The sequence below is a fragment of the Cornus florida genome, unplaced genomic scaffold (assembly GCF_030987335.1).
Source record: "Cornus florida cultivar Cherokee Brave unplaced genomic scaffold, ASM3098733v1 CherokeeBrave_3.0.0_Hap2_Chr11, whole genome shotgun sequence".
Lineage (NCBI taxonomy): Eukaryota > Viridiplantae > Streptophyta > Magnoliopsida > Cornales > Cornaceae > Cornus > Cornus florida.
The window spans coordinates 47,155,649-47,179,982 of record NW_026775581.1 but is presented as its reverse complement, the minus strand read 5'-3'; the positions used below and the strand labels follow the sequence as shown (position 1 = coordinate 47,179,982).

The window sequence follows — 24,334 nt, the reverse complement described above, 5'->3', positions numbered from 1 at the left end:
TATTGTACATCACTCTTTTATTTCTTTAATTTATGATATTAACTATTAATGTAAATATATATATATATATATATATAAGTGTTGGAGGTGAATTCATTTTAGCAAGTATATTTAATAAAAGTTGCACAAATATAATATATCAAGTTTAATTAAAATTTGACTAAATTGAAATACAATAAAAGAGTTACATTAATTACTTCAAAGTGTCATATGCACTTTTAGTTGTACAAACATTAATTTTAGTCATACATAGCCAAAACAGAATATTAGAGAATTACACAAATAGGTAATCAAAGCAAAACATTGGAGAATTATAAAAATAACTTCATGAACCATTGCCTATGAATGATGCCCACATTTGATTTGTCAGATGAGTTCTAAAGGCTCCCATTTGTGTTGCACCATCGTCAGATAAATTAAGTGCATTTAATACACCAGCATTACTACTGTTACCATTCCCCCCATCAGTGACATTAACATCTTCTTCCCCATACTCCATAAAAAAACGATCATCTATTATATTTTGACGAATGAAATTGTGAATCGTGCAACAAGCAGTTATTATGAGTCGTTGTCTAACCAACTTATAGCAAGGCATAAGCTTTAAAATGGGAAAACGAGCCTTTAGTACTCCAAAACAACGTTCAATGACATTGCGAAGCGATGAATGCTGATAGTTAAGCAATTCTTTTGCACCACGCGGTTGCCGAATGTTACCCCTATAATCTTGTAGATGATATCTTTGACCACGATACGGAGGCAGAAATCCTTTTGTGCATGGGTAACCAGAATCAACTACATGGTATTTCCTTGCAAAAAATTATTTAAATTTTATTAGGGTTAGTAGCATGCTATTATTAATATTAAATTGACAAAAGTAATAGTAATACCATCAGGTGGTATCGGGAATCGTGCAACAGCTCTAGTAATTGCATCAATAAAAACTCTTGAGTCATTTGCCGTTCCCTCCCAACCCGCGTAAACGAAAGTAAATAGCATATCAAATGAGCAAACACACATAACATTTTGTGTCACTATAGACTTTTTTCCTCTATAAGGAGTTTGTTTGCTGACAGGTGCAAAAACACTTATATGTGTTCTATCAATTGCTCCAATGCAATTCTTAAACCAAGGATAGTATTTAGGATTATGAAGTATATGAGAAGGCACATCATTGCTTTGTGGTGAACGTATGAGGAATTTCCCAAGGTGACATATTGCTCTCAATACCCGCTTAAAATGTCTAGAAACTGTTTCGCCAGAATGTTGAAATCGTTCAGCTACCACTACATGACGAATATTATGTCCTATAATGAACAGAAACATTGCCACTGACTCCAAAATTGAAATTGTATGTGTGTCTTCCAACAATTTATGTTCTCTCAATATTCGACATAATTTCAGAAAGACTTCTCTATCCATTCGTAATAAATCAAAACATCGACTGGCATGGTCATTCAACAATTCCTGAACATACTCATGACTTGTTAACCCTGAAGTTCTCTTTGGTACCTTGGATTTAAATGAATCTTCATTCTCCTGCATCAAATTCAAATACATGCAATCTACAAGGTCATCAAAATCTTCATCAGAATCACTAAACAATGAAGACGATGTGTCACTCCAATCTATGTCCATCTTGATTTTCCAAAAACCTAGACAAAACAAAGTTGATGTGCTATAATTAAACTAAAAAATGGAAGAATAGTTTTTTTTTAACTCCCAAAATATAAAATTGTTTTTTGTAAACCCTTTTTCAGCAATGAAAGGAGTCAATATAACTTAGAAGCTAATGACACCCTCTTGAGTATATCTTTATTCAGTTAAAATATAAGTGATAGAGTAGAATCTTTAAATAAAATAATCTGTTAGTAACTTAGTATTATATGATTCACGGTCCTTTCACAAAGTAACAGAAATTGCAATGTCAAAGAAGAAAACCTTTTGTGTTATAGCTCTCCGCAGCCAGAATGAGCATTTATCGCAGCCAGAATGAGCATTTAGGTTTTTTCTTTTTTTTTTTTTTTCTTTTTTTTTTTTTTTTTAAATAAGTATTAGGTCTGTTTTAAGTATGGACATTGAAGTAAAGCAATCCACTGCCTGTTCTTGGTGGAGGACAATTACGAAATAATCTTGTGTCCTTATTTGGTTGAGGATTAATATTAAAGGATTGGATTCACGTGAGATGAATGAGGTTTGCAGCACAAAGACCTTCTTACTGCAGGTTCAATGAGTCCAATGACAGGGACCTCTGAGAATTCCAAGTCTTTACTTGGATAAAAAAAAAAAAAACTTATGCTGCCTCAACCCATAGTTTAGATGCCGGTTTTTAGCCCCTTGTTTGTGTTATTATGATAATTCCATCCCTTCAATTGGAAGAACATTCACATTCAGGGCAACATACTCTTAATTGTACTTTGTCTTTATTTATTTATTTATCATTCTCCAGGTGTATTTTTTATTTTTATTTTTATTTTTATTTTTTTTATTTATTTATTTTTTTTTTATTTGGCAGATTCAACATTAGTCTACCAAAGGTAACATGTCTGTTCTTTTTGGTGAAACATTAATAAAATATTTTGTGGGGTTCTATTTCTTTGCTCTGATGCAGCATAACAACTGAAGTAACAGAGAGGATCTAACAAGTACTCAAAATCCTAAGAAAATCTAACAAGCACTCAAAATCATCATCAAAAAATAAAAAGAGACTATACCCAGATCAGATGATAGAAATTAATTTCTAAAGATATTAAAACTGTGTGGAAATCACAAAGAACAAATTTAAATTCTATGGAATATCCAACTCAAATTGTTCATGCTTTTCACATTTGTAAACATGCACATTCATATAAATATACATAAACAGGTCACAAATTTAGATGTGATCGTGTGAGCATCAAAAGCTTAAAAAGGAAACAGAAGTTATACCGGAGGAAGCAAACGATCTCCTCGATCTGCAATCCAAGTTGATGTGATTTGGGAGCTTAATCGACCCAGTGCGTCCGGAAATGAAAGAGCATTGCCGGAAAGTCCTGATTTCTCTGCAACTCCGGCAGATTTGAAGGCGACGGCGGCCGATCCTGCAACTGAAGCAGCCATGAGATTCCCAGCAGGGATTGAAGAGAGAGAGAAAACGATTGTGAGAGAAATCGAAAAAAATTCTAACAATTGATAAGATCATAAACGATTATGAGAAAAATCGCAGATCTTGTATGGATTAAAGAAATTTGAGGGTTAGAAAGTTCTACCTGAACAGAGAGACGATTGTGAGGAAAGAAGTGCAGATCTGGCTTGAAGAAATCTGAGAGATGGCTCTTAAAAGAGGAGGAGAATCTAGAAAAAGATGACCAAAATATGAGGGTTGGAAATCTGATGTGAGAAAATTGTTGTTATTGTTAAAGAAAGAGAGAGCTGTAGAGGTTGCGCAGAGATATATGTGGACGGTATTATAAACGAGCGAGAGTTTTACACATTACACAGTTTTGTCCGTACTTTTAAGTAGCCCGTTCAGTTCTCCGTGTTTTCAATTTTGCATCTCAGTGTTCCCAAAACTCTGAAAACAACAAATTGTTGTTCTCTGAAAACCTCAACTTTGTTATCTCAGGTTTTCATAAAACAGATCCAAGCAGACCTTTTTTGCAGTTTTCAAAATTTTGATACTATAAAAATAGAAAACAGTTTTCATAAATCCATTCCAAGCAGGGCCTTAGTCCCTCGGCCCTTACACACTTTGGGCAGAAAACCGAACCCGTTCTAGGCCCAAATTTAACATCCACCGACAAAGGTTGTATAATTTACGCGATATATTAGGGGATTGAATGGAGCAAGGAATAAATACGCAGCGAGCGAGGGGGCAAATCTAATCTAAGACGCAACGCACAGAGATGGAGATGGAGATGGAGACGGAGAGGAGGGAGAGGGAGAGGGAGAGGCAGAGGTTAGCGAATATGGGTACGCAACGCACAGAGAAGGAGATGGAGAGGGAGAGGGAGAGGGAGAGGGAGAGGTTAGCAAATATGGGGACGCAACGCACAGAGATGGAGATGGAGATCGAGAGGAGGGAGAGGGAGATGGAGAGGAGGGAGAGGGAGGTTTTGTTAGCGACTATTGGGACGAAACGCAGACAGAAGATTACCCATCGACCTAATGAAAGGATTGGTCCCAATCAGTGCCTAATGATAACCGAACTTCCGATGAGTCTCATGTGCGACTCTTGTGGCAACCGCATGCCCAAATGCTCAAAGATTGCCGTCATACAAGATGCCTCAATCATAGTACGTTATTAGAAACAAAATTCATTAGATCATTTTATCTTATCATCGTCTCCCCATCTCTCTCGATATATATATATTCTTTAATTTGTGTTTTGTATATTATAGGGACAGGAACGAGTAGGTTGTTCATCTTGGACCAAGATGCACTATGATTGCACCAATCCAAATTGCATAGCTGAGATCACGGTAAAGCGTAAGGGCTACGAAATCGTTGTTGTGTCTGGTGCAACTTCCTATTTCCGGCCAGAGGATGAGGTATAAACACCATTAATTTACTTTAATTTTCATATATATATATCATCTCATCATAGCATCCCTTGCTTGCTTGCATATACATGTTTACCATAAACACTATATAGATTCCATGATAGAAAAGGAACGAGTATGTAGTTGTGCCATATCAATGGCTAATACTTAATTGTCAAATGTGTTTCTTATCCTTGCATCGGGGAGTCCAATAGGAAATAGAAGGAATTATTCGCTCAATTGTCCGTTATTATTTTTTGTTATTGAAAAAAAAAAAGAAGGAAAAAAAGTACAAGAAAAGAAGAGAAAGCAAACTTTCCAATCTTGTCAAAACAGAAATTCCCATGTATAACCTGATTAATCTCAGAACAATGAATGTTTCACCTAATGAACAAAGTGATGCTTTATTTTTTAACCTTTTTTAAACTGCTCATTCGACTTTTTCATTAAATTGCAGAAGGGTTAGCATACCTACTAATCTCGATGCAACAATGTTCTTGAAATTCTGGCTGATTAGCATCCTGAAAAATCTATAATTTCAAATGTTATATAAGCTATATGGCTAATGAACAGAATGAATGATGAGTTTCTTTTATTCCTCTATTTTTCACTAAATCAAAGTATTTAATATTTTGCTCATTTATTATATTTATTTTTAATTTTTCCGTACAGCATAAAAGTCTTTATATGCCTAAGTTAGTGTTGAATCAAAATTTGGTTTGATTTAGGCTTCGATTCAAATGGTTCAAATTAATCATGCAGGATATCGACCTTTTTTAATTGAAGCAAACTAAATCATGCAACTCTAGCGGGCTGGTCAATACTTGTTTCAGTTGACCCATGTAGTTGATCCAAGATTTCTTAAACTTGCTCTTTTCTTTTCTTTTCTTTTCTTTATTTTTTCTTTCTTGTGAAAGAACTCTTGACAAAAGAATTAAACCCCGTGAATTGAAGTAGTGCTACTAATGGATGTTCTACCACAAGTCCGCTCCATTTCTTTTATTTTACGGCTCTTTATCTAATACAACAACCCTATGGTAGTTTTTAAAAGCTTTTAGAGTTCGAAATAAATTATAACTATATTTGATTTCTTCTCTCAATCTTAAGAGAGAAATGAGAAACATTTTCCAGTTATTTCTTTTTACAAGGGGATTCCTTCAAAGAAGTGGTTGGGCCTTTGAGGCTAGTATTTGACTTGTAGAGTTATTGTGTTGACTTCAAATCTATTTGCATTTTCATGTTTTCTTATATTTAGTAGCCTGAGGTTATTCTCTTTATTTTTAATTTTTTTGGGTGTTGGCTTTACTGGGCAGTGCATAGATCTAATTATTTTCATTTGATTAGGTCACTATATGGTGCATTTAGATTAGTCTTGATGGTCAAAATTTGTTTTATGGAATCTTTGTCCTAGTAGAAATAGTAGCACTACAACAGGTCATGTCTATGTTTTTTTGATTTCTCTTCTTTAGTTGAATTAAAGTTGAGAGAATGATGCTCTGCTAATTTCTGTTTTTGACTTTAAGGGTTGAGTGTAAAGGAATTCTTTGTGAGATTCCTAGTTTCATCTTCTTCTTTCCCTTTCAACTTTAATTTAATACTTGAAACAATGATATATTAGCTGATCTTTCAAAAAAGAAAAGAAAAGAAAAGAAGTATATGCTGTTTAATATTTCTGGCAACTATTTATTTTAGTCCCAGCCATTAAACTTTCTATACCAAGCAATTTGTAGCCCCTTTTGATTAACAAGCCATACAACTTTTGTTTCTACCTTTTTCTTTCCTTAACCTGAGCGGCTAGGCCTATGATTAATTGAGTCTTAGGCTACACTATTCAGAGTGTATAGTTCTGTTCTATGTCATCATTGTTTCTTGTTTTGTATCGGTCAGTCTGCAGCCAATTTTAGCATCAAGTCTTTTTACCCCCCCCCCCCCCCCCCCCTTTTTTGAAGTTCCTTTTTCTTTAGAATTTAACTAAAATTTTAATTATTTTGGATGCAGAAATTGGAATATTTTCCGAAGACGATATCCTATCGCAGCTCTCGAGGTATCTATCACTGAGATTTCTTTAATTTCAATTCAACACTGATAAAGAAGTTCTCTTTATCTAATATATATATAGTTTTTGTGGAACTATTTTACTCCAAGATATCTACCATTGTTTGTAGTTTACCGCTGTCTCTAAAGCATTATTATTTTGATTTTGGAATTCTATTATATTTTTTAGAGTTCAATTTGATATATCATGCTTTCCTATTTTCTTCGTGATTATGAATTTACTCTCAGCTTCAGATGGGCAGGTATTGTGAGATTTGTCATTGAACACATCTGCTCAACGATTCTTGTCTCTTGACCTTTTGTTTTTACGACATTGTCCACCCAGCTTAGGGGAATGTTTATCGATACAAAATGGACGGTGGAAGGTCTTCTAGTTTATTTGATGGGGGGTACTATTATGTTTAGTTGATTTATGATCTGCTAAGCATGGTGCTGGGATATTGTTGGATTGTTTGGTGGCTTAATAAAATCTGATATAAAAAAAAAATCCCGAATCTCAAATCTTATGAATCACTCACACTTTAGGACTAGAACCGTGGAACCAAACCAATTGCTCATGGATTGGTTTGGTTCCAGTTTTTGTGGAACTGTTAATACTTCCAAACTGCCCGGAAGTGAACCTTTTGCACCCCTACTTCTACAAAGTCTGTTGATATCTTTTCTCTTCTATGCAACAAGCGTACACAAGGAACAACAATTCTTTTGTCAATTTGTGGTGGAGTGAATAATGTCAAGTATGAGCAACAAAACTGTTTGCGTTATTCGCTTGGCATAATAAACAATTTAGTAAGAAATTAACTTATGCTCTCCTCTGTTTCTTCAGTTCCTGGTCTTTAATTTAAACAATTGCATGTGCTAGTTTGTTTTTATTTTTATTTTTATTTTATTTTAACAACTGTATTTATTGATTTACTGGGCTTGCTCAAGACGAACAAGATCTGAAGACCTTTGGTGGAGCTTTTTTTCTGCAATTAACACTTGATTTATTTCACTTGTGCATAACCATTGTGTGCGGCAGCAGTTGGATCTTAGTGTTTGGTTGGTGTCATCATGAAAGGAACCCTCTGTGTTAACTACCTGTTATTCTAGAGCTATATTGGGTTATTTAGTAGATTGTCCAAACAAATTGCAAGGGGTGGGTAGGAGTGGCTTAAATGCAAATGGGAAAAATGGGTTTTGGAAATGGTTTGTTTTGGTAAAAGTGTTTCACTTTATGTGCATGTGAATACATGAGCTTTTTCGCTGTTAGATTCAGAACAACCGTCTGTCAGAGGGGGCACTCTTGCAACAATCATGTAGCTTAGGGTGTTTTATGCGATTTGCCTTTTTTTTTTTTAACAACCGTATTTATTGATTTACTGGGCTTGCTCAAGATAAGAACAATATCTGAAGACCTTTAGTGGAGCTTTATTTCTACAATTGAAACTTGATTTATTTCACTTGTGCGTAGGGCATATGGAACAAAACCATTGTATGCGGCAGCAGTTGGATCTTATTGTTTGGTTGGTCATCGTGAAAGGAACCCTATGTGTTAACTACCTGTTATTCTAGAGCTGTATTGGGTTATTTAGGTAGATTGTCCAAACAAATTGCAAAGGGTGGGTAGAAGTGGCTTAAATGCAAATGGGAAAAATGGGTTTTGGAAATGGTATGTTTTGGTAAAAGTGTTTCACTTTATGTGCGTGTGAATACATGAGCTTTTTAGCTGTTAGATTCAGATTGCCCATCCCGACAGGGGCACTCTTGCAACAATCATGTAGCTTAGGGTGTTTTATGCGATTTGCCTTTTTTTTTTTTTCGTTGTCTTCGCCACCACCAATGTCACACAGGCTTCAAAATGGGTGAAGTACCTGTGGCAGATCCACAATACTCGGCTATGGTTATGAAAATGTGTCCCCACACTTTTGGTTGGTTAAGCACCTCAAAGTATCTCCAATGATTCAATTTTATTATATTATAGCTTTACAGCAATTGAAATATGTCTATATGAAAATTATCTAGTAGTTTCCACGTGGATGCTTGAAAATTTGATATATCCATACATACTCACACCTGGCAAACGTTCTTGAACTGGTTAACATAACTTGTCGGATGATGTTCCAATTCCTATTCAGTGGTTTGGTATTGTTGTCATCTTTCGGAAAATGAGATACTATGGCCATTAAGAAGGTTAAGGAGATGTTCAGTTTTTTTTAGGTTATTTATCTCATTTGCTTGTATATTGACAAAAACAATTGTGTTTGTTCATGACAGGGAATCCTGCTTTTCGTAGCAGCCAGTGTAACGACCCACTCCACCACATAATATGATATTGTCCGCTTTGGGCCTGAGCCCGCACGGTTTTGTTCTTGGGCTTCACCCCAAAAGGCCTCATACCAATTGGAGGTGACACATTTATATATAAGCACTTCACCTTTCCTCTACCCAGGCGATGTGGGATTGTGCACCTGTAGCTCGCCAGTGTAGTAGCCTGACAGTGTCTCTCGCACCCGCCCACGGCACACCCGCCCACAAGGTCATCACAATCCACCCCGCTTGGAGGCCCGACGTCCCCGTCACCACATTTTCGGCTGGGTCAGGCTCTGATACCATTTGTAATGACCCACTCCACCACATGATATGATATTGTCCGCTTTTGGCCTGAGCCCGCACGATTTTGCTCTTGCGCTTCACCCCAAAAGGCCTCATACCAATTGGAGATGACACACTTACATATAAGCACTTCACCTTTCCTCTACCCAGGCGATGTGGGACTGTGCACCCGTAACTCGCTAGTGTGGTAGCCTGACAATGTCTCTCGCACCCGCCCACGGCACACCTGCCCACAAGGTCATCACAATCCACCCCCCTTGGAGGCCCGACAGCACACTTCCGGCTGGGTCAGGCTCTGATACCATTTGTAACGACCCACTCTACCACATGGTATGATATTGTCCGCTTTGGGCCTGAGCCCGCACGGTTTTGCTCTTGGGTTTTACCCCAAAAGGCCTCATACCAATTAGAGATGACACACTTACATATTAGCACTTCACCTTTCCTCTACTCAGGCGATGTGGGAGTGTGCACCCATAGCTCGCCAGTGTGGTAGCCTGACAGTGTCCTCGCACCCGCCCACGGCACACCCGCCCACAAGGTCATCACAATCCACCCCCCTTGGAGGCCCGACGTCCCCATCGGCACACTTCCGGCTGGGTCAGGCTTTGATACCATTTGTAACGACCCACTCCACCACATGGTATGATATTATCCGCTTTGGGCCTGAGTCCGCACGGTTTTATTCTTGGGCTTCACCCCAAAAGGCTTCATACGAATTGGAGGTGACACACTTATATATAAGCACTTCACCTTTCCTCTACCCAGGTGATGTAGGATTGTGCACCTGTAGCTCGCCAGTGTGGTAGCCTGACAGTGTGTCTCGCACCCGCGCACGGCACACCCGTCCACAAGGTCATCACAATGCTCATGTGGCTTAAGCTGCCTAGAGGCATACGCTACCACCTTATCATCTTGCATTAATACACAGCCAAGACCCTGATGTGATGCATCTGTGTAGATCAAAAATCTCTCACCACTAGCAGGAATGGTAAGAACTGGTGCTGATGTCAATCTCGTCTTCAGCTCCTCAAACGCCTGCTCACAGCGGTGGTCCCAAACAAACTTCACATCCTTCCGAGTCAACCGGGTTAAAGGTGCAGCAATCTTGGAGAAACCCTCAATAAAGCGCCTGTAGTATCCTGCCAGTCCTAAGAAGCTACGAATCTCAGTGACAGTAGTAGGCCGTTTCCAACTCATTACAGCCTCCACCTTGGCAGAATCTACTGAAACTCCATCCTTAGAGATCACATGCCCCAAAAACTGAATCTGCTCCTGCCAAAAGTCACACTTCTTAAACTTAGCATAGAGCTGATGCTCACGCAAAGTCTGAAGTGTAATGCTTAAGTGTCTCTCATGCTCCTCTTTAGTCTTGGAATATATCAAGATGTCATCAACAAATACTACAACAAACTGATCCAAGTAAGGTCGAAACACTTGGTTTATCAAATCCATAAAAGCTGCCGGAGCGTTAGTCAACCCAAAAGGCATGACTAAAAACTCATAGTGGCCATAACGAGTCCTGAAGGCAGTCTAAGGAATATCCTCCTCCTTAATCCTTAGTTGATGGTATCCAGTCCTTAAGTCAATCTTAGAAAACAACTGCGCCCCTCTAAGTTGATCAAACAAATCATTAATGTGTGGCAATGGGTACTTATTCTTAATAGTGACCTTATTCAGCGCACGGTAGTCAACACATAAGCGGAGTGACCCATCTTTCTTCTTGACAAATAAAACAGATGCTCCCCAAGGTGATGTGCTAGGTCGAATAAACCCCTGATCTTGCAACTCTTGAGTCTGCTTCTTCAACTCACTCAATTCAACTGGCGCCATTCTGTAGGGTGCCCTAGAGATAGGTGAAATACCAGGAGTGAGGTCGATGCAGAAATCCACTGCCCTCCTAGGAGGCAAACCCGGAATATCCCGAAACACATCTACATACTCTGACACTGTAGGCAACTGCTCTATAGTCACGCATTGCTCAACCACCTCGATGTGGGCCAGAAATCCCATAGTCATGGTGCCCTCAAACTCCCCACACTTATATCGAGAAGGTAACTGTCCCGGAACTGAGAATAAAATAATCCTCTCATGGCAGTCCAACTGAGCATGATATCTAGCCAACCAATCCATACCCAGTATAGCATCAAATTCTCTCATACGTAATACTATTAAATCAATAGGATACTCCAACTCCCCAATTATAACAGGGCAAGCACGGCATATTCTATCAAGTGTCGTCGCACTCCCGAGTGGAGTTGTAATAGATAAGGCATTACTTATATGTCCAGGTTCTAATCCCAGTGTATCCACAAATGATAGTGCAATAAAATAATATGAAGAACCTGAATCAAATAGTACTCTAACTATACTGCCATAAATAGTAAGTGTACCTTCCACTGCTGGTGGTGCACGATCCTGTCTCCCATCTGGAACAACTGCATAAACCCTTGCACCTCCCTGTTGCTGTGGTGCCTGACCTTTCTGCTGGTTATTCTTGTGAGGCTTAGGACAATTACGAGCCAAATGTCTTTGCTCACGACAATTGTAGCAATGCCCGCTGAACTGATATGGCTGTGCATCATGAGGTGTGGCTGGTACTAAAGTTGTGGATTGCTCACCTTCACCAACTCTCTGCCGTTTCCCTGCTCGCCAATCTTGTCTACCTCTCTGCCAAGACTGACCCTGCCAGTTTCTCTGAGTCTGCGAGGACATTATTTTTTTAAAAAATATATATATAATATTAGCACGATACAGCGTGATAGGACGTAGATCCAGAGAGAGTGATCTGACGTCGTGTCTTTCTGCAGTAGCTGAGGGAAGGAACGATAAGTGGGAATTCGCGTAGGAAGGAAGAGTTAATTACCCAGGCAAGTTAATCTTGCATTGTAGTTCTATATATATTCGTAACTTCTTAAAAAAGATGTATATTTTAACATATTTTAATATCTTGTTGCAAGTCACTGTGATGATGATTAAGAATACATTATAAATTGGTTGCATAAATATTGTATTTAATCAAGTAACCTTAAGAGTCTTTACCTTTCTTACAAATAATGTTATTGGTTGAATATGAAATTTAGATTATTTCATTGTTATAATTTATAGTAATAATAACGATTTATATATTAATGTACTCATATTTACGTGTTTGAGAATGACTATGCATGTATGTAATTTGTAGAGTTACTTTGGTTACAATTAAGATACATGAACCTTTAAGTATATTTGTATTTGTGTATATAAAATTTCATATAATCTTAACTTTAAGTTTTGATTAAGGGCAAATCTGATCTACTGTAATTATATATAGTGCGTGCGTTTATGTGTGGACTATTTGAAGTAATGTAATCTTCATGAGGTAGATATATATTTATAAGAATGAAATTCCTGTAGAGTTTCACTCAAAGAGGTATTCATGTGTGTATGTTGTTATATGGCAGTGGATTAGTACTAGAACTGGGTCTTGGAAATCATTACTTTGGGATTAAAAATCATGGTGTTTAGACTAGTTTCATGAATTAATTCACGTGTATGTTAATAAATTAAATTAATTCACATGCGTGTGTAAATAAATTAAGCAATAAATAACCCATGAATGTGGGTATGACCTGTTTTTAACAAGGTGGATTTGTACTTGGTTGTGCATGGTTGGGAACACAATTTAGAGGTTATTGGCTGAGGTTCTGGAAAAAATAACTTCAAACTGGTGGAAGACCCATTTTAGGTGTTAAATTTTATTGCATAGAACTATTTTGGGTAGAAGACTCATTTGTTTTGGGTTCTATGATTCAACTACTCTCGGCAACACTGAGTGAGGAATAGTGTGTTGTTGTATTGCGTTGAAATAATATACTTAACTATTATTATTATTTTTTATAGTTTTACATTAGAAAATTAAGGAAAAATATTTAAATATTTCAAAATTTGTGTTAGATACCAGAATATTATATTTTTGTATAATGAATCTGGTTTTGTTAAAAATCCAGATTTTTAATGTTATTTGGGTAAGTTTACCAAATAAAACCTTAAAAAAAAAATTATTTCTCAACATTAAAAGGGAGAGTATGGAAAAACTATTAAGAGATAAATTCTGAAATTTTGCAGGGTATTATATCTAATGTTAGGCTATGTCCAGAAATTTTCTACTCTCACTAGTTGGATCATTAGGGTTCTGTTTTTAAATTAAAATGATATTTGGGTGCATTAACTATTAATTTAAATTATTAATTAATGATATCTTTCATAATTCATCATAATTAATAATTAATGGATGAATTTGGATTAGTCGGAGGGGTAATCAGGGACTGACCCTATGATGACTTTTGGGTATGGTCAGGGACCTGCCTATTGGGAGTGCACTACCCTTTTATTATGACCATGGGTCTAATGAGCCCTTATTGTGTGGACGTGATCAGGGATCATCTGGGGAGTAGACGTACAATCCAGCCACACGTGTGTTTTCGGTAGTCAGGGACTATACGAATCACACCACTTTATTGGATGGGAGCCCGGGGCTCAGATGAGATATGCAAATTTACTTAAAATAAACGATGGTTATTTATTGAGTTTATAATTAACTAGAATATACCTTTAATTAATGAATTTATTGAGTTGCTTATATATATGGGAATACAAGGTAAGGTTAGCTTGCTGAACGATGATTGTGTTTAGCATTTCTTGTTGAGCTTGTGAGCTCACCCCATTATCACATTTCAGGTGCTCGTAGAGTAGGAACGTGATGGTGACACGTGACGGGAACGGATTTTAGCTCGTTGCGCATTGATTTATTTTAGCTTGGTTTTCCTTTATTCTGATTATTGTAATAAAGTTAATGTTTTATGAAACTTTATTGAGTTGATTCAGTGGTCATAGATGTTTTGTTTTACTAGAGGGTATTGCACCTCTATTTATGGATTTGTGTAAAATTTGTCAGACTCTCATGTTTGTTAAATTGAATGACGGGATTCATCGTAGTTTTATTATGGAGGATGTTTGTTGAGAATTGATGAAAGTTGTACCTTAGATTTTTTTTTACGCAGGACAAGTAGTTCTTGTATTAAAATTTGGGGTGTGACAGTTTGGTATCAGAGCCTAGGTTAAGAATTACCTGGCTAAGAGAAGTGATAGTAAGAATAGGAGCATATACTTGTACGAATTATTGTTCTCTTACCATGCTCCAGTTTAAGTATAAATTACTTGTGAGACTTATCATTGACATTCTTTACTAAAAATAGGATGTCAGGAGCTGGAAGAGGCAGAGGACGACTTGCTAGAGGCAGAGGTCAGGGAGGTGTTGGTCGTGGTGGTGTTAACCATGACGATGTTCAGTTGGAGGATGCACCTCATGTGCCGAATCCTATGATTGGATTTATCAGAGATATCCGCAAACTGGGGGCTGTTGAATTTGTTAGAGCTACCGATCCACTTGATTTTGAGAAGTGGATTAAAGATATGGAAAAGTATTTTGAGATGATGGACTGCACTGAGGTGTAGAAAAGGAAGATTGGTGCATTTCTTTTATCTGGTGAGGCCTTTTGGGGTGAAGCCCAAGAGCAAAACCGTGCAGGCTCAGGTCCAAAGCGGACAATATCATACCATGTGGTGAAGTGGGCTGTTACAAATGGTATCAGAGCCTGACCCAGCCGGAAGTGTGCCGACGGGGATGTCGGGCCTCCAAGGAGGGTGGATTGTGATGACCTTGTGGGCGGGTGTGCCGTGGGCGGGTGCGAGAGACACTGTCAGGCTACCACACTGGCGAGCTATGGGTGCACAGTCCCACACCACCTGAGTAGAGGAAAGGTAAAGTGCTTATATGTAAGTGTGTCATCTCCAATTGGTGTGAGGCCTTTTGGGGTAAAACCCAAGAGCAAAACCGTGCGGGCTCAGGCCCAAAGCGAACATTATCATACCATGTGGTGGAGTGGGTCGTTACAGCCAAGCCTTCTGCAACTAAGGAGTTACAGTGTTTGGTTGGTTATGTCAAGTTGTAGCTAGTAGCAACAACATTCTCGCTACAGATGGCAAGCCACAAGGGTAAAATTTTAGTTGGTTGGATTACAGTTTTCTAATAACTTATGGATTGTAAAAGCAAAAAAAACTTGTGATATTTTAATTCAGCACTTGCATTGTGCTTCATAGAATTTTATTGTAGAATTTGCCCGTTAGAGCGTGTTTAGTAAGGGGCTTGTTTCTCTACATGGTTGGATCAATAGTACCATTTGATATTATTTATAAGTGCATTTGTTTTGCTCAAAATTACTTTTTCAATGAGATATTTAAGATGCATGGGTCAGTCAAAACACATTAGAACGACGACTCTTTCTAGTAGATGTTGATTTGTTCATCTAAGAAGTTAGGGCTAGTTTGGTGCGGTGGAATAGAATAAAAGAAAGTGGAATGAAAGGATCAAAATCATCCTTTAAAGTTGGAATCATCATTTCCTACCATTTTTAGAGAGTGGTTCCATCAAAATCATTCAACCTTCGGACAAAAGGAATGATTATTTCATTCTTACCTAAAAACTACAGATTAAAAAAAATGTTAAAAAATAAAGTTGAATTTGTGTCCTTTAACAAATCACAAACCCACACGGCAGTGTTTCCGGCGGACAACTGGGTTTTATTAAAAATTAATATTTTATATAATTAATTCAATATAAAGGGTGGTGATGCTCTTAACTTTGTATGGTCGGCAAGGGCGACATTCATTCTGACAATGGCGACGAAGTTACAGAGCTATGCTAGATTCTTGTGGAGAGCTCCAGCGAATCCACGACCGTTCTGAACTGGGTTTATTCTTGTAGAGAGCTCCAGCGAGTCCACGACCATTGTGAAGTGGGTCTTATCGAGGACGCACGCTTTTGGTTTGTTATTTGGCCTCTTGCAGGTCATTGGAGTTGTCCATTCTGTCGGTGTCGGTGATGATCTGGCAGAACATAAGCGTCTATTTCTCTACTATTTATCGGAATGAATAGTGGTGATGGTCGTGGTTGTGGCGGTGGGAATGTTGGTAGTTATGGAGACGATGTGTCTCTCTATTGATCTCGTCTATTTTCTCTCTATATTATCTCTTCTCCGTTTTGTTTTTGCAGATGTTAATTTTTTTAGTTAATTTTTTTTTTTTACTAATAATAAAATGTAATTTAGAGAAACACAATATAAATTCATTACATTCCAACTTATATATTAGTCCAACCAAACATAGGGATGGCAAAATCCCCATACCCGGCGGGTCCCCACCCCACCCCGCTCCTGTTATGACGGGTTTGGGGATCCATTTATGTAAATGGGAAGGGGATGGGGATTGTATTTGAAAACCCGGCTGGGGATGGGACGGGGCGGGGTGGGGCCGGGGGAGGGTAACTCCGCCCCTCCCCGCCCCATTTATAGTGCATTTTTACAAAACTACCCTTACATGTTACAAAATATTATTAAATTACATAACTATACATGTAATATATTCACTTCTGAAACCCTAGATCTATTCCCTCGCAGTATAGTCGTCGTTGGAAGAATGTTATTTGTTTTGATTGATCATGTTAAAAATTTCTAGACTATTCCAAAAAATGTTACATGTGGTTTTGCTATAAGTTTGATCGGGTTGAAATGATATGTTTTAAATTGTTATAATTGTGCTGAAGCTTTATTAAATTATTAAATTGAAAAATATTATAGTTGTGTTGATTTTGTTGATGGTGAATTGGAATTTTTAAAAAGTTATGCGGGGCGGGGACGGGGGATAATGTGGCGGGGAGGGGCGGGGACAGGGGAGGGAGTTGAAATTTAAACGGGTATGGGGGCGGGGATGGGGGTAAAAAATTTGACTGGGGATGGGGATGGGGATGGGGAATGAGATCCCCGCCCCACCCCACCCCACCCCACCCCATTGCCATCCCTAACCAAACACATGAACGAGATTGAGCGTTCCATTTTTACATATTCCATATTTGCAAACCAAACGATAGAATGAGAATCATCATTCCCATTCCATTCTCTTCTTATTCCATTCTCACCTCCATTATTATTTCATTCCAATTCATTCTGCATACGAAACTAGCCCTTAGTATCTTCACCAACTCATGAACTTTGGTCGAATTGTGGAATTCTCCAGCTCTATCGTGACATTAACAGTTTTCCCATTCTAAAGTGTTTTCGTTTGTAAGTTCTCTTAACACAGGACTCCATTTTTAAAAAAAAAAAAAAAACTTGTGCTTTGTAGTCTTGTTGGACCTCCCATTGACGAGGCTTCAGGTTGGTTGGTTCCTAGGAAAGCATGGATACTTCACGCGTTGGATACTGCATGATACAACTAGAAGTATCAGGAAATTTAATTATATTATTTTCTATTTGGACACGACAATAAAAAATACAAGAGATAAGGATTAAATAAAATTCGTTTAATATTCAATTATATAAGTAAAAATAGTTGCAACTCACAAACAAAATTTATAATTTTATGAAAACAAAAATTAATAAAACTAAAAAATAATTTAAGTAAAAGAATTACAGAATTTGATTTAGAAAAATCCAATTCAATGATTCTACAAATTCTTTTAGTGTAGAATCTTCAGATGGATTGAGACTATAAATTGTAATGAGTATTGAGGATTGAGGATTGAGGATTGAGTATTGAGTATTGAGTAGGGCTGCATGTTGGGCTGGCCCAACCCAGCCTAGTCCCAACCCAACCTCAACCCAACTCAGGTTGGGTTGGGTTAGCCTGAATTGTACTCAACATGGATTATGGTCAAAACTCAGCCCGAATATTTTCGGGCCGGTCGGATCAGGGTGATGGGTTGAGTTTTTTTTTTTAAATAATTTTATTTTTTCAGAAATATATATATATATATATATATATATATGATATATTATATATTATATATATATATTATAGATATTTGATTATATTATTATTAAAGAACAAAAAAATTCTAGGGCAAATCATTTTAGCCAAATTGCCTCCAAATTCTTCTCTCTCTCTTTCTCTTTCTCTGCAACCTACAAAATCTACAAGAATCAGAAGTTCAAAACCCATATATTTCAAATTTGTCTGCAAGAATCAAAAGTTCAAAACCCAAGAATCGAAAGTTCAAAACCCATATCGGCATATCACTTCAGATTGTTCAAAAAATTAGATTTTTGTTTGCAAGTGAAGCATGAGATCGGGTTCATGTATGACGGTGAAAGGGATGGGTGGAATGGCAAAGTACAAAGGGACGCAGATGAGAGAGCAACAACTGACGGAGATGATAGAGAAGAAGGTGATGGAGGCTAAAGAGGTTTGCGGTGGTGAACCAACCTTTGACGAGTGTAAGGGAGGGCGAGGGATGATGGCGGTGGTGGATCAGCGGCTGAGGGCGAGGGACAATGGCGGTGGATCAATGGCGGCGATGGCGATGGATCAGCGGCGGCGGTGGCGAGGATGGCGGCTGAGAGAGAAAGAGAAAGAGAAAGAATAGAGAGAGAGAGAGAGAGAGAAAAGGGAGAGGAAAGAGAAAGGAAAAAAAAAAATTTAATTTTGGGTTTCGGGTTGTGTTCGGGTTGAGCCCGAGTCCAACCTGAACATATTTAGGTTTTGACAAAACCCAACTCGAACATAAACCCGATTTGTGAATTGTATGTCCAAATTTCAAAAACTCTAGGTTGGGGTTGGGCTGGGCTGGGCTAGCCCGCCTAAGTTGCAGCCCTAGTATTGAGTGGAGAATATGAGAGTTGCAAACTTGTAACGAGAGATGAGGGAGCCAACTTGTTCAGAGAAGAGTGTATGAAAAATTTTGCCACTTTCTCAAACAACGGTTAAATATAGTTTTATTATTCTTATTATCATTATTGTTGTTGCTGAAAAAAAAAATGTTGGTGTAAAATAATTACTGCTCAAGTTCCACAATATGTGTATCTTAGTTTATGCTATTAAGTATAAATATAAAAGAATTAATGCTTAAGTTCCACAATATGTGTACCTTAGTTTATGTTAGGTAGGAACATGAAATTAAACTTGACTGCCATTAAAGAGAATTATAAGTTGGAACACTAAAATGACCTTAATTAATTACCATTTTTATATCCAAACCTTATCAAAGAGGATGATCGCAGGTGGTTCTAATTTAGAAAAGCTCACCTTGTCGGTTCAAATTATATTGTGCTTTGGCATATGCTTTTATTATTATTATTATTATTATTATTATTTTCCCGATAAACAAACAACTGAAGAAAAACAACATTAAAGAAAGGATAAACTCCTATAACTAGCCATGTTGCGATCCACAAGAAGGAGAATACCCATGGGAAAGGAAGCAATAGAGAGTCCTGCATGATATGACTCCGAGATAATTTTCCAATTGTGTTAGCAACCTCGTTGTCATGGCTAACTACAAGGCTAATTCGAACCGAGGAAAAATCTCGAAGCGATTGAATAATATCAAATTTGATGGCTTCCATAGCTACAGGACTTGAATCTGGAATCATCATTGCCTTAAAAACCGCCAATGAATCACTTTCATACCAACAGGTTGATATATTTAAGTGATAAGCCCAAATGATAGCCTTCCTAAAACATTCAGCTTCAGCTGAAGTAACATTAAGAGAATGAAAAGGGGAAAAAGCAATCATATGAAGGCGTTGGAAAGGAGAATATTTGGCTGAGAATTATTGCTGATCTCTAGGGATTGCCAAGCTGTATATATAGGCCTAGTCAACTTTGTAAATAAGGAAAATTAGTTATATAGTTATTATGTTCCTTTTTTAATGCCTTGTATAGCCTATAAGTAGTGTACGTGTATATCATTCTCAGTATCAATGAAATACCATTTCACTAAAATAGTTCTCTCCTAATTCCTTGTTGTTTAGATGGTATCAGAGAAGGAACTTTATTTTTTACTCTTTTCTGCATTCCGAAAAAAATTACCAGGACTTATTCCTTGGTAAACTCCACATTTTTTTTTTCTCTTTCCTCTCAAATTGAAACCCTAGCTTCTCACGATGTTTGAAGTCTCATCTGAAGTCTTTTCTAAGCCTGCTGAAAACCATGGTCCCAATTCTGATTCACACTCTGTTCAAATAACCACTATACGTCTTAATGGAGATAATTTTCTGCGCTGGTCTCAATCAGTGCGTATGTATATTCGAGGGAGAAGAAAGATTGGGTACCTGACTGGTGATACAAAGGCACCTGATTTGAAGGATACGACTTATGCCACTTGGGATGCAGAAAATTCTATGGTTATGACTTGGCTTGTTAATTCTATGGATGAAGACATCGCCTCTAACTATATGTGCTATCCAACTGCCAAGGGCTAATATTCACCAGATGTATTCTGACCTCGACAATCAATCCCAAGTGTACAAACTATAACTATAGCTTGAAGAAATTCGACAAGGGAAAGACAACGTCACCAAATACTTTAATATGTTGAAAAGGCTGCGGTAAGATTTAGATATTTTCAATGACTATGAATGGAAATCTCCAGATGATTGCAATCACCACAAGAAGACAGTGGTAAACAATCGCATCTACAAATTTCTTACTGGCCTGAACGTAGAATTTGATGAAGTAAGGGGAAGGATCATTGGTCGTGGTCCTCTTCCTTCACTTGGAGAAGTATTTGCTGAAGTTTGGAGGGAGGAAAGCTGTCGTAGTGTTATGCTTGGAAAAAGGGGGCTAGGGCATGGATTAAAAATTCTACCCTAGTCGTTGTTAATGCAAATGCGAGCAGAACTTCCAATAGCCAGCGCAGAGCTGAGGATAAGCCTCGGATATGGTGTGATTTCTGCAACAAACCCCGCCATACACGTGAGACATGCTGGAAGATTCATGGCAAACTTGCCAACTGGAAGAGCAACAAGCCTGGAGACCAATATGTTCATGCAAATGAGGTTGATGTTGGTCCCTTCAGTAAAGAGCAGATGGATCATCTTATGAAGCTGCTAAAATCCAATCCAGAGTCTGGTATTCCTTATGTTTCTCTGGCTCAAACAGTTAGCAACTTTAGTGCTTTCTCTTATCATTTTAGTCTTACACTTTGGATCATTAATTTGGGTGCTTCTGATCACATAACAAATCTCTCTCATGTATTTCATTCTTATTCGCCTTGTTCTGGTAATAAAAAAGTTAGAATTGCATATGGAAAATTTTCATCTATTGTAAGAAAAGGCTCTATCAAAATTTCTGAAAAAATCACCCTAAAATTAGTCCTTCATGTCCCTAATCTTGTCGATAATCTTTTATCTATGAGTCAACTCTCTAAAGATTCGAATTGTCATGTTACCTTTTTTGATTCTCACTGTGATTTTCAAAACCTGAGCACGGGGATGGTGATTGGTAGTGCTAGAATGGTGGACGGTCTTTATTATTTTGATGACAACTTCCTCCTTAATAAACAAGCTCAAGGCTTTGGTACTAGTATTAGTTCTCTTTCTGTCCGTGAATAAATAATGATTTGGCATCTTAGACTAGGACATCCTAGTTTTTCTTATTTGAAGTATCTATTTCCTGTTCTATTTAAAGATGTGGATTGTTTATCTTTTCAATGTGAAAGTTGTCATTTATCAAAGCGCCATCCTACTACATACATTTCAAAACCATATTGTGCCTCAAAACCATTTTACTTAATTCATAGTGACGTTTGGGGTCCTTCGAAAATTACCACATCTTCTGGAAAAAAAATGGTTTGTAACTTTCATAGATGATCACACTTGGCTATGTTAGGTATATTTGATGAATGATAAATCTGTAGTTGAAAATTTGTTCAAAAATTTTTATAATATGGTTGAAAACCAATTTCAAACAAAAATAAGAATACTTGATTCTGATAATGGAACAAAGTATTTAAATCAACTTTTGGGAATTTTTTTAAAGGAAAAGGCGAATCAGCATCAATATACTTGTAGTGATACCCCACAACAAAATGGTATTACCGAGAGAAAAAACAGTCATTTACTTGAAGTTGCACGTGCCATTATGTTCTCAATGCATGTACCAAAATATCTATGGGGAGATGCTATTTTGACAACAACTTATTTAATAAATAGAATGCCTACTCATATTTTAAAATATATTACACCTTTAGAGTGTTTCAAAAAATTCTCTCTTGAATGTTGACTTTTCTCTGACTTACCTTTGAAATTTTTTGGGTGCACTGTGTTTGTTCACATACCTAGTAGGCTTCGATCCAAACTTGATCCTAGGGGAGAAAAATGTGTGTTTATTGGTTATGTGCCAAATAAAAGGGGATACAAGTGTTATAATCCTAAAACAAAAAACACTTTTGTGAGTATAGATGTATCGTTTGTGGAAAGTCAACCTTACTTTAGACAAAACCGTTTTCAGGGGAAGGTAGTGAATAATGAAGCTCGATCAAGTTTGCGAAATAGCTATTCTTCTACCTAATACCTTGGCTGTTCCTATGCCTAATACCTTATTTCTTGTACTTGATCTTAATCCTTCCACCTTTAATAATCAAGACTCAGTGCTCTGTGTTTACACTAGAATGAGTACTCATAAAAAAAATAAAGACTTACCTACAAATCTAGCACAAGACCAACCACTGTCTCCGAGCGATGGTCCATCTACTACTCCAGGTAACTCTAATCCTTCCTGAATGGTTCTCTGGATAAACAGGTGGGAGATTTTTGAGGTAAAAACCTTATAAGACTTAGAAAGCCTATGGTAAGAAAATGGTAGGATGCAAATGAGTGTTTATAGTTAAGTGTAGAGTTAATAGAAGTATAGAAAGGTATAAGGCATGTTTAGTGGTAAAAGGATTTACACAAACACATGATATTGATTACCAGGAGACTTTTTCTCTAGTAGCAAATATTAATCAATCCGTGTCTTACTAACCTTAGCAGTTAGTCTTGACTGGCCATTACACCAGCTAGAAGTAAAAAACACATTCTTAAATGAGGATTTGGAAGAGGAATTCTTTATGAGCCTACCACCGGTGTTTGAAGAACGTCTTGGTGAAGGGAGAGTGTGTAGACTAAGAAAATCCCTGTATGGCCTTAAACAATCTCCCGGAGCATGGTTTGAGTGATTTGAGAAAGCTATAAAGGGCCACGGATATACAAAAAGTCAGGCAGATCACACTATGTTCTATAAAAAGGAAGAAAAATTGCTATTTTGATTGTTTATGTTGATGATATAATAGTAACAGGTGATGACAAAAGATTCAAGAGAGTTCTTGCTAATGACTTTGAGATCAAGGACTTGGGAGCCTTAAAGTATTTTCTTGGAATGGAGTGTGCCAGGTCTAAAAAGGGCATCTTCGTGTCTCAACAAAAATATGTGTTGGATCTTCTTAGAGAGATAGGCCTACTTGATTGCAAGGCAGCAGAGAGACCAATTGAACCTAATTTGAAGCTCTAATTTGCTAAACCTAAAGATGTGAAGAACAAAGAATAATTTCAGAGGCTGGTTGGTAGACTGATTTATTGTCGCATACTCGCCCAGATATAGCTTTTGTAGTGAGCATGGTAAGTCAATTTATGCACTCACCAGGTCCAGAACACTTCGAGGCTGTGTACAGAATCCTAAAGTACTTAAAGGGATCACCAGGAAAGGGCCAGCTATTTGAAAAGCACGGTCATCTACAAATTGAAGTATATACAGATGCAGACTGGGATGGGTGCATAACCGATAGAAGGTTAACCTCTGGCTACTATACTTTTGTTAGAGGAAACCTTGTTATTTGGTGTAGTAAAATACAAAATGTGGTTGCAAGAAGTAGTGTTGAAGTCGAATTTAGATCAATTGCCCACGGAATTTGTGAGGTGTTATGGGTTAGGAGACTCTTAGATGAACTGAAGGTCTTAAGTCCCTTTCCGATAAAGGCATACTGTGATAACAAAGCAGCAATTTCGATAGCACATAATCCTGTTCTTCATGACAGAACAAAGCATGTTGAGGTAGACAAGCACTTCATCAAGTAGAAAATAGAGAACGAATAGATTTGTATGACCTATATACCAACTGATGAACAGATTGCGGATGTTCTTACAAAGAGTCTGTCCAAGAAACAATTTGAGAAATTGATGAGAAACTTGGCTATGGAAGATATCATCAAACCAGCTTGAAGAGGAATGTTGGAAAGGAGAATATTCGGCTAAGATTTATTGTTGATCTCTAGGGATTGCCTAGGTGTATTTTATGTTTAACTATAGGCCTAGTAA

At 37.4% G+C, this 24,334-nt stretch overlaps 3 protein-coding genes across 4 annotated transcripts; 2 read left to right on the top strand and 1 right to left on the bottom strand.

Annotated features, from left to right (window-relative positions):
- Positions 1-311: 311 nt before the first annotated feature.
- On the bottom strand, positions 312-3,468 carry LOC132284866 (uncharacterized). Its single transcript, XM_059787000.1, has 3 exons — positions 3,249-3,468; positions 2,929-3,086; positions 312-1,655 (listed from the first exon to the last, which is right to left on the bottom strand). The coding sequence occupies exon 3, from the start codon at positions 1,636-1,638 to the stop codon at positions 841-843; it is 798 nt and encodes a 265-aa protein (XP_059642983.1). The 5' UTR covers positions 1,639-1,655; positions 2,929-3,086; positions 3,249-3,468; the 3' UTR covers positions 312-840.
- On the top strand, positions 3,462-14,152 carry LOC132284865 (uncharacterized). 2 transcript variants are annotated; one of them, XM_059786999.1, is made up of 4 exons: positions 3,462-4,274; positions 4,380-4,529; positions 6,519-6,564; positions 13,887-14,152. In XM_059786999.1, exons 1-4 carry the CDS (start codon positions 3,885-3,887, stop codon positions 13,907-13,909), a joined length of 609 nt encoding a protein of 202 aa, XP_059642982.1. In that variant the 5' UTR covers positions 3,462-3,884; the 3' UTR covers positions 13,910-14,152. The 2 variants fall into 2 exon arrangements, with proteins under 2 accessions (XP_059642982.1, XP_059642980.1); XM_059786997.1 differs by lacking the exon at positions 13,887-14,152 and adding an exon at positions 8,829-12,195.
- Positions 14,153-18,149: 3,997 nt separating this feature from the next.
- Positions 18,150-19,389, top strand: LOC132286115 (uncharacterized). The gene has a single exon (XM_059788378.1). The coding sequence runs from the start codon at positions 18,325-18,327 to the stop codon at positions 18,625-18,627; it is 303 nt and encodes a 100-aa protein (XP_059644361.1). The 5' UTR covers positions 18,150-18,324; the 3' UTR covers positions 18,628-19,389.
- Positions 19,390-24,334: the final 4,945 nt, after the last annotated feature.

Bases quoted from the DNA above. Each gene is read 5' to 3' on its own strand.
- LOC132284865 (XM_059786997.1), top strand. From the start codon at position 3,885: ATGGAGATGGAGATGGAGACGGAGAGGAGGGAGAGGGAGAGGGAGAGG. The intron at 4,530-6,518 runs GTATAAACACCA...TTTTGGATGCAG, and splicing joins ATTTCCGGCCAGAGGATGAG to AAATTGGAATATTTTCCGAA. The intron at 6,565-8,828 runs GTATCTATCACT...TGTTCATGACAG, and splicing joins ATCCTATCGCAGCTCTCGAG to GGAATCCTGCTTTTCGTAGC.
- LOC132286115 (XM_059788378.1), top strand. From the start codon at position 18,325: ATGAGATCGGGTTCATGTATGACGGTGAAAGGGATGGGTGGAATGGCA.
- LOC132284866 (XM_059787000.1), bottom strand. From the start codon at position 1,638: ATGGACATAGATTGGAGTGACACATCGTCTTCATTGTTTAGTGATTCT.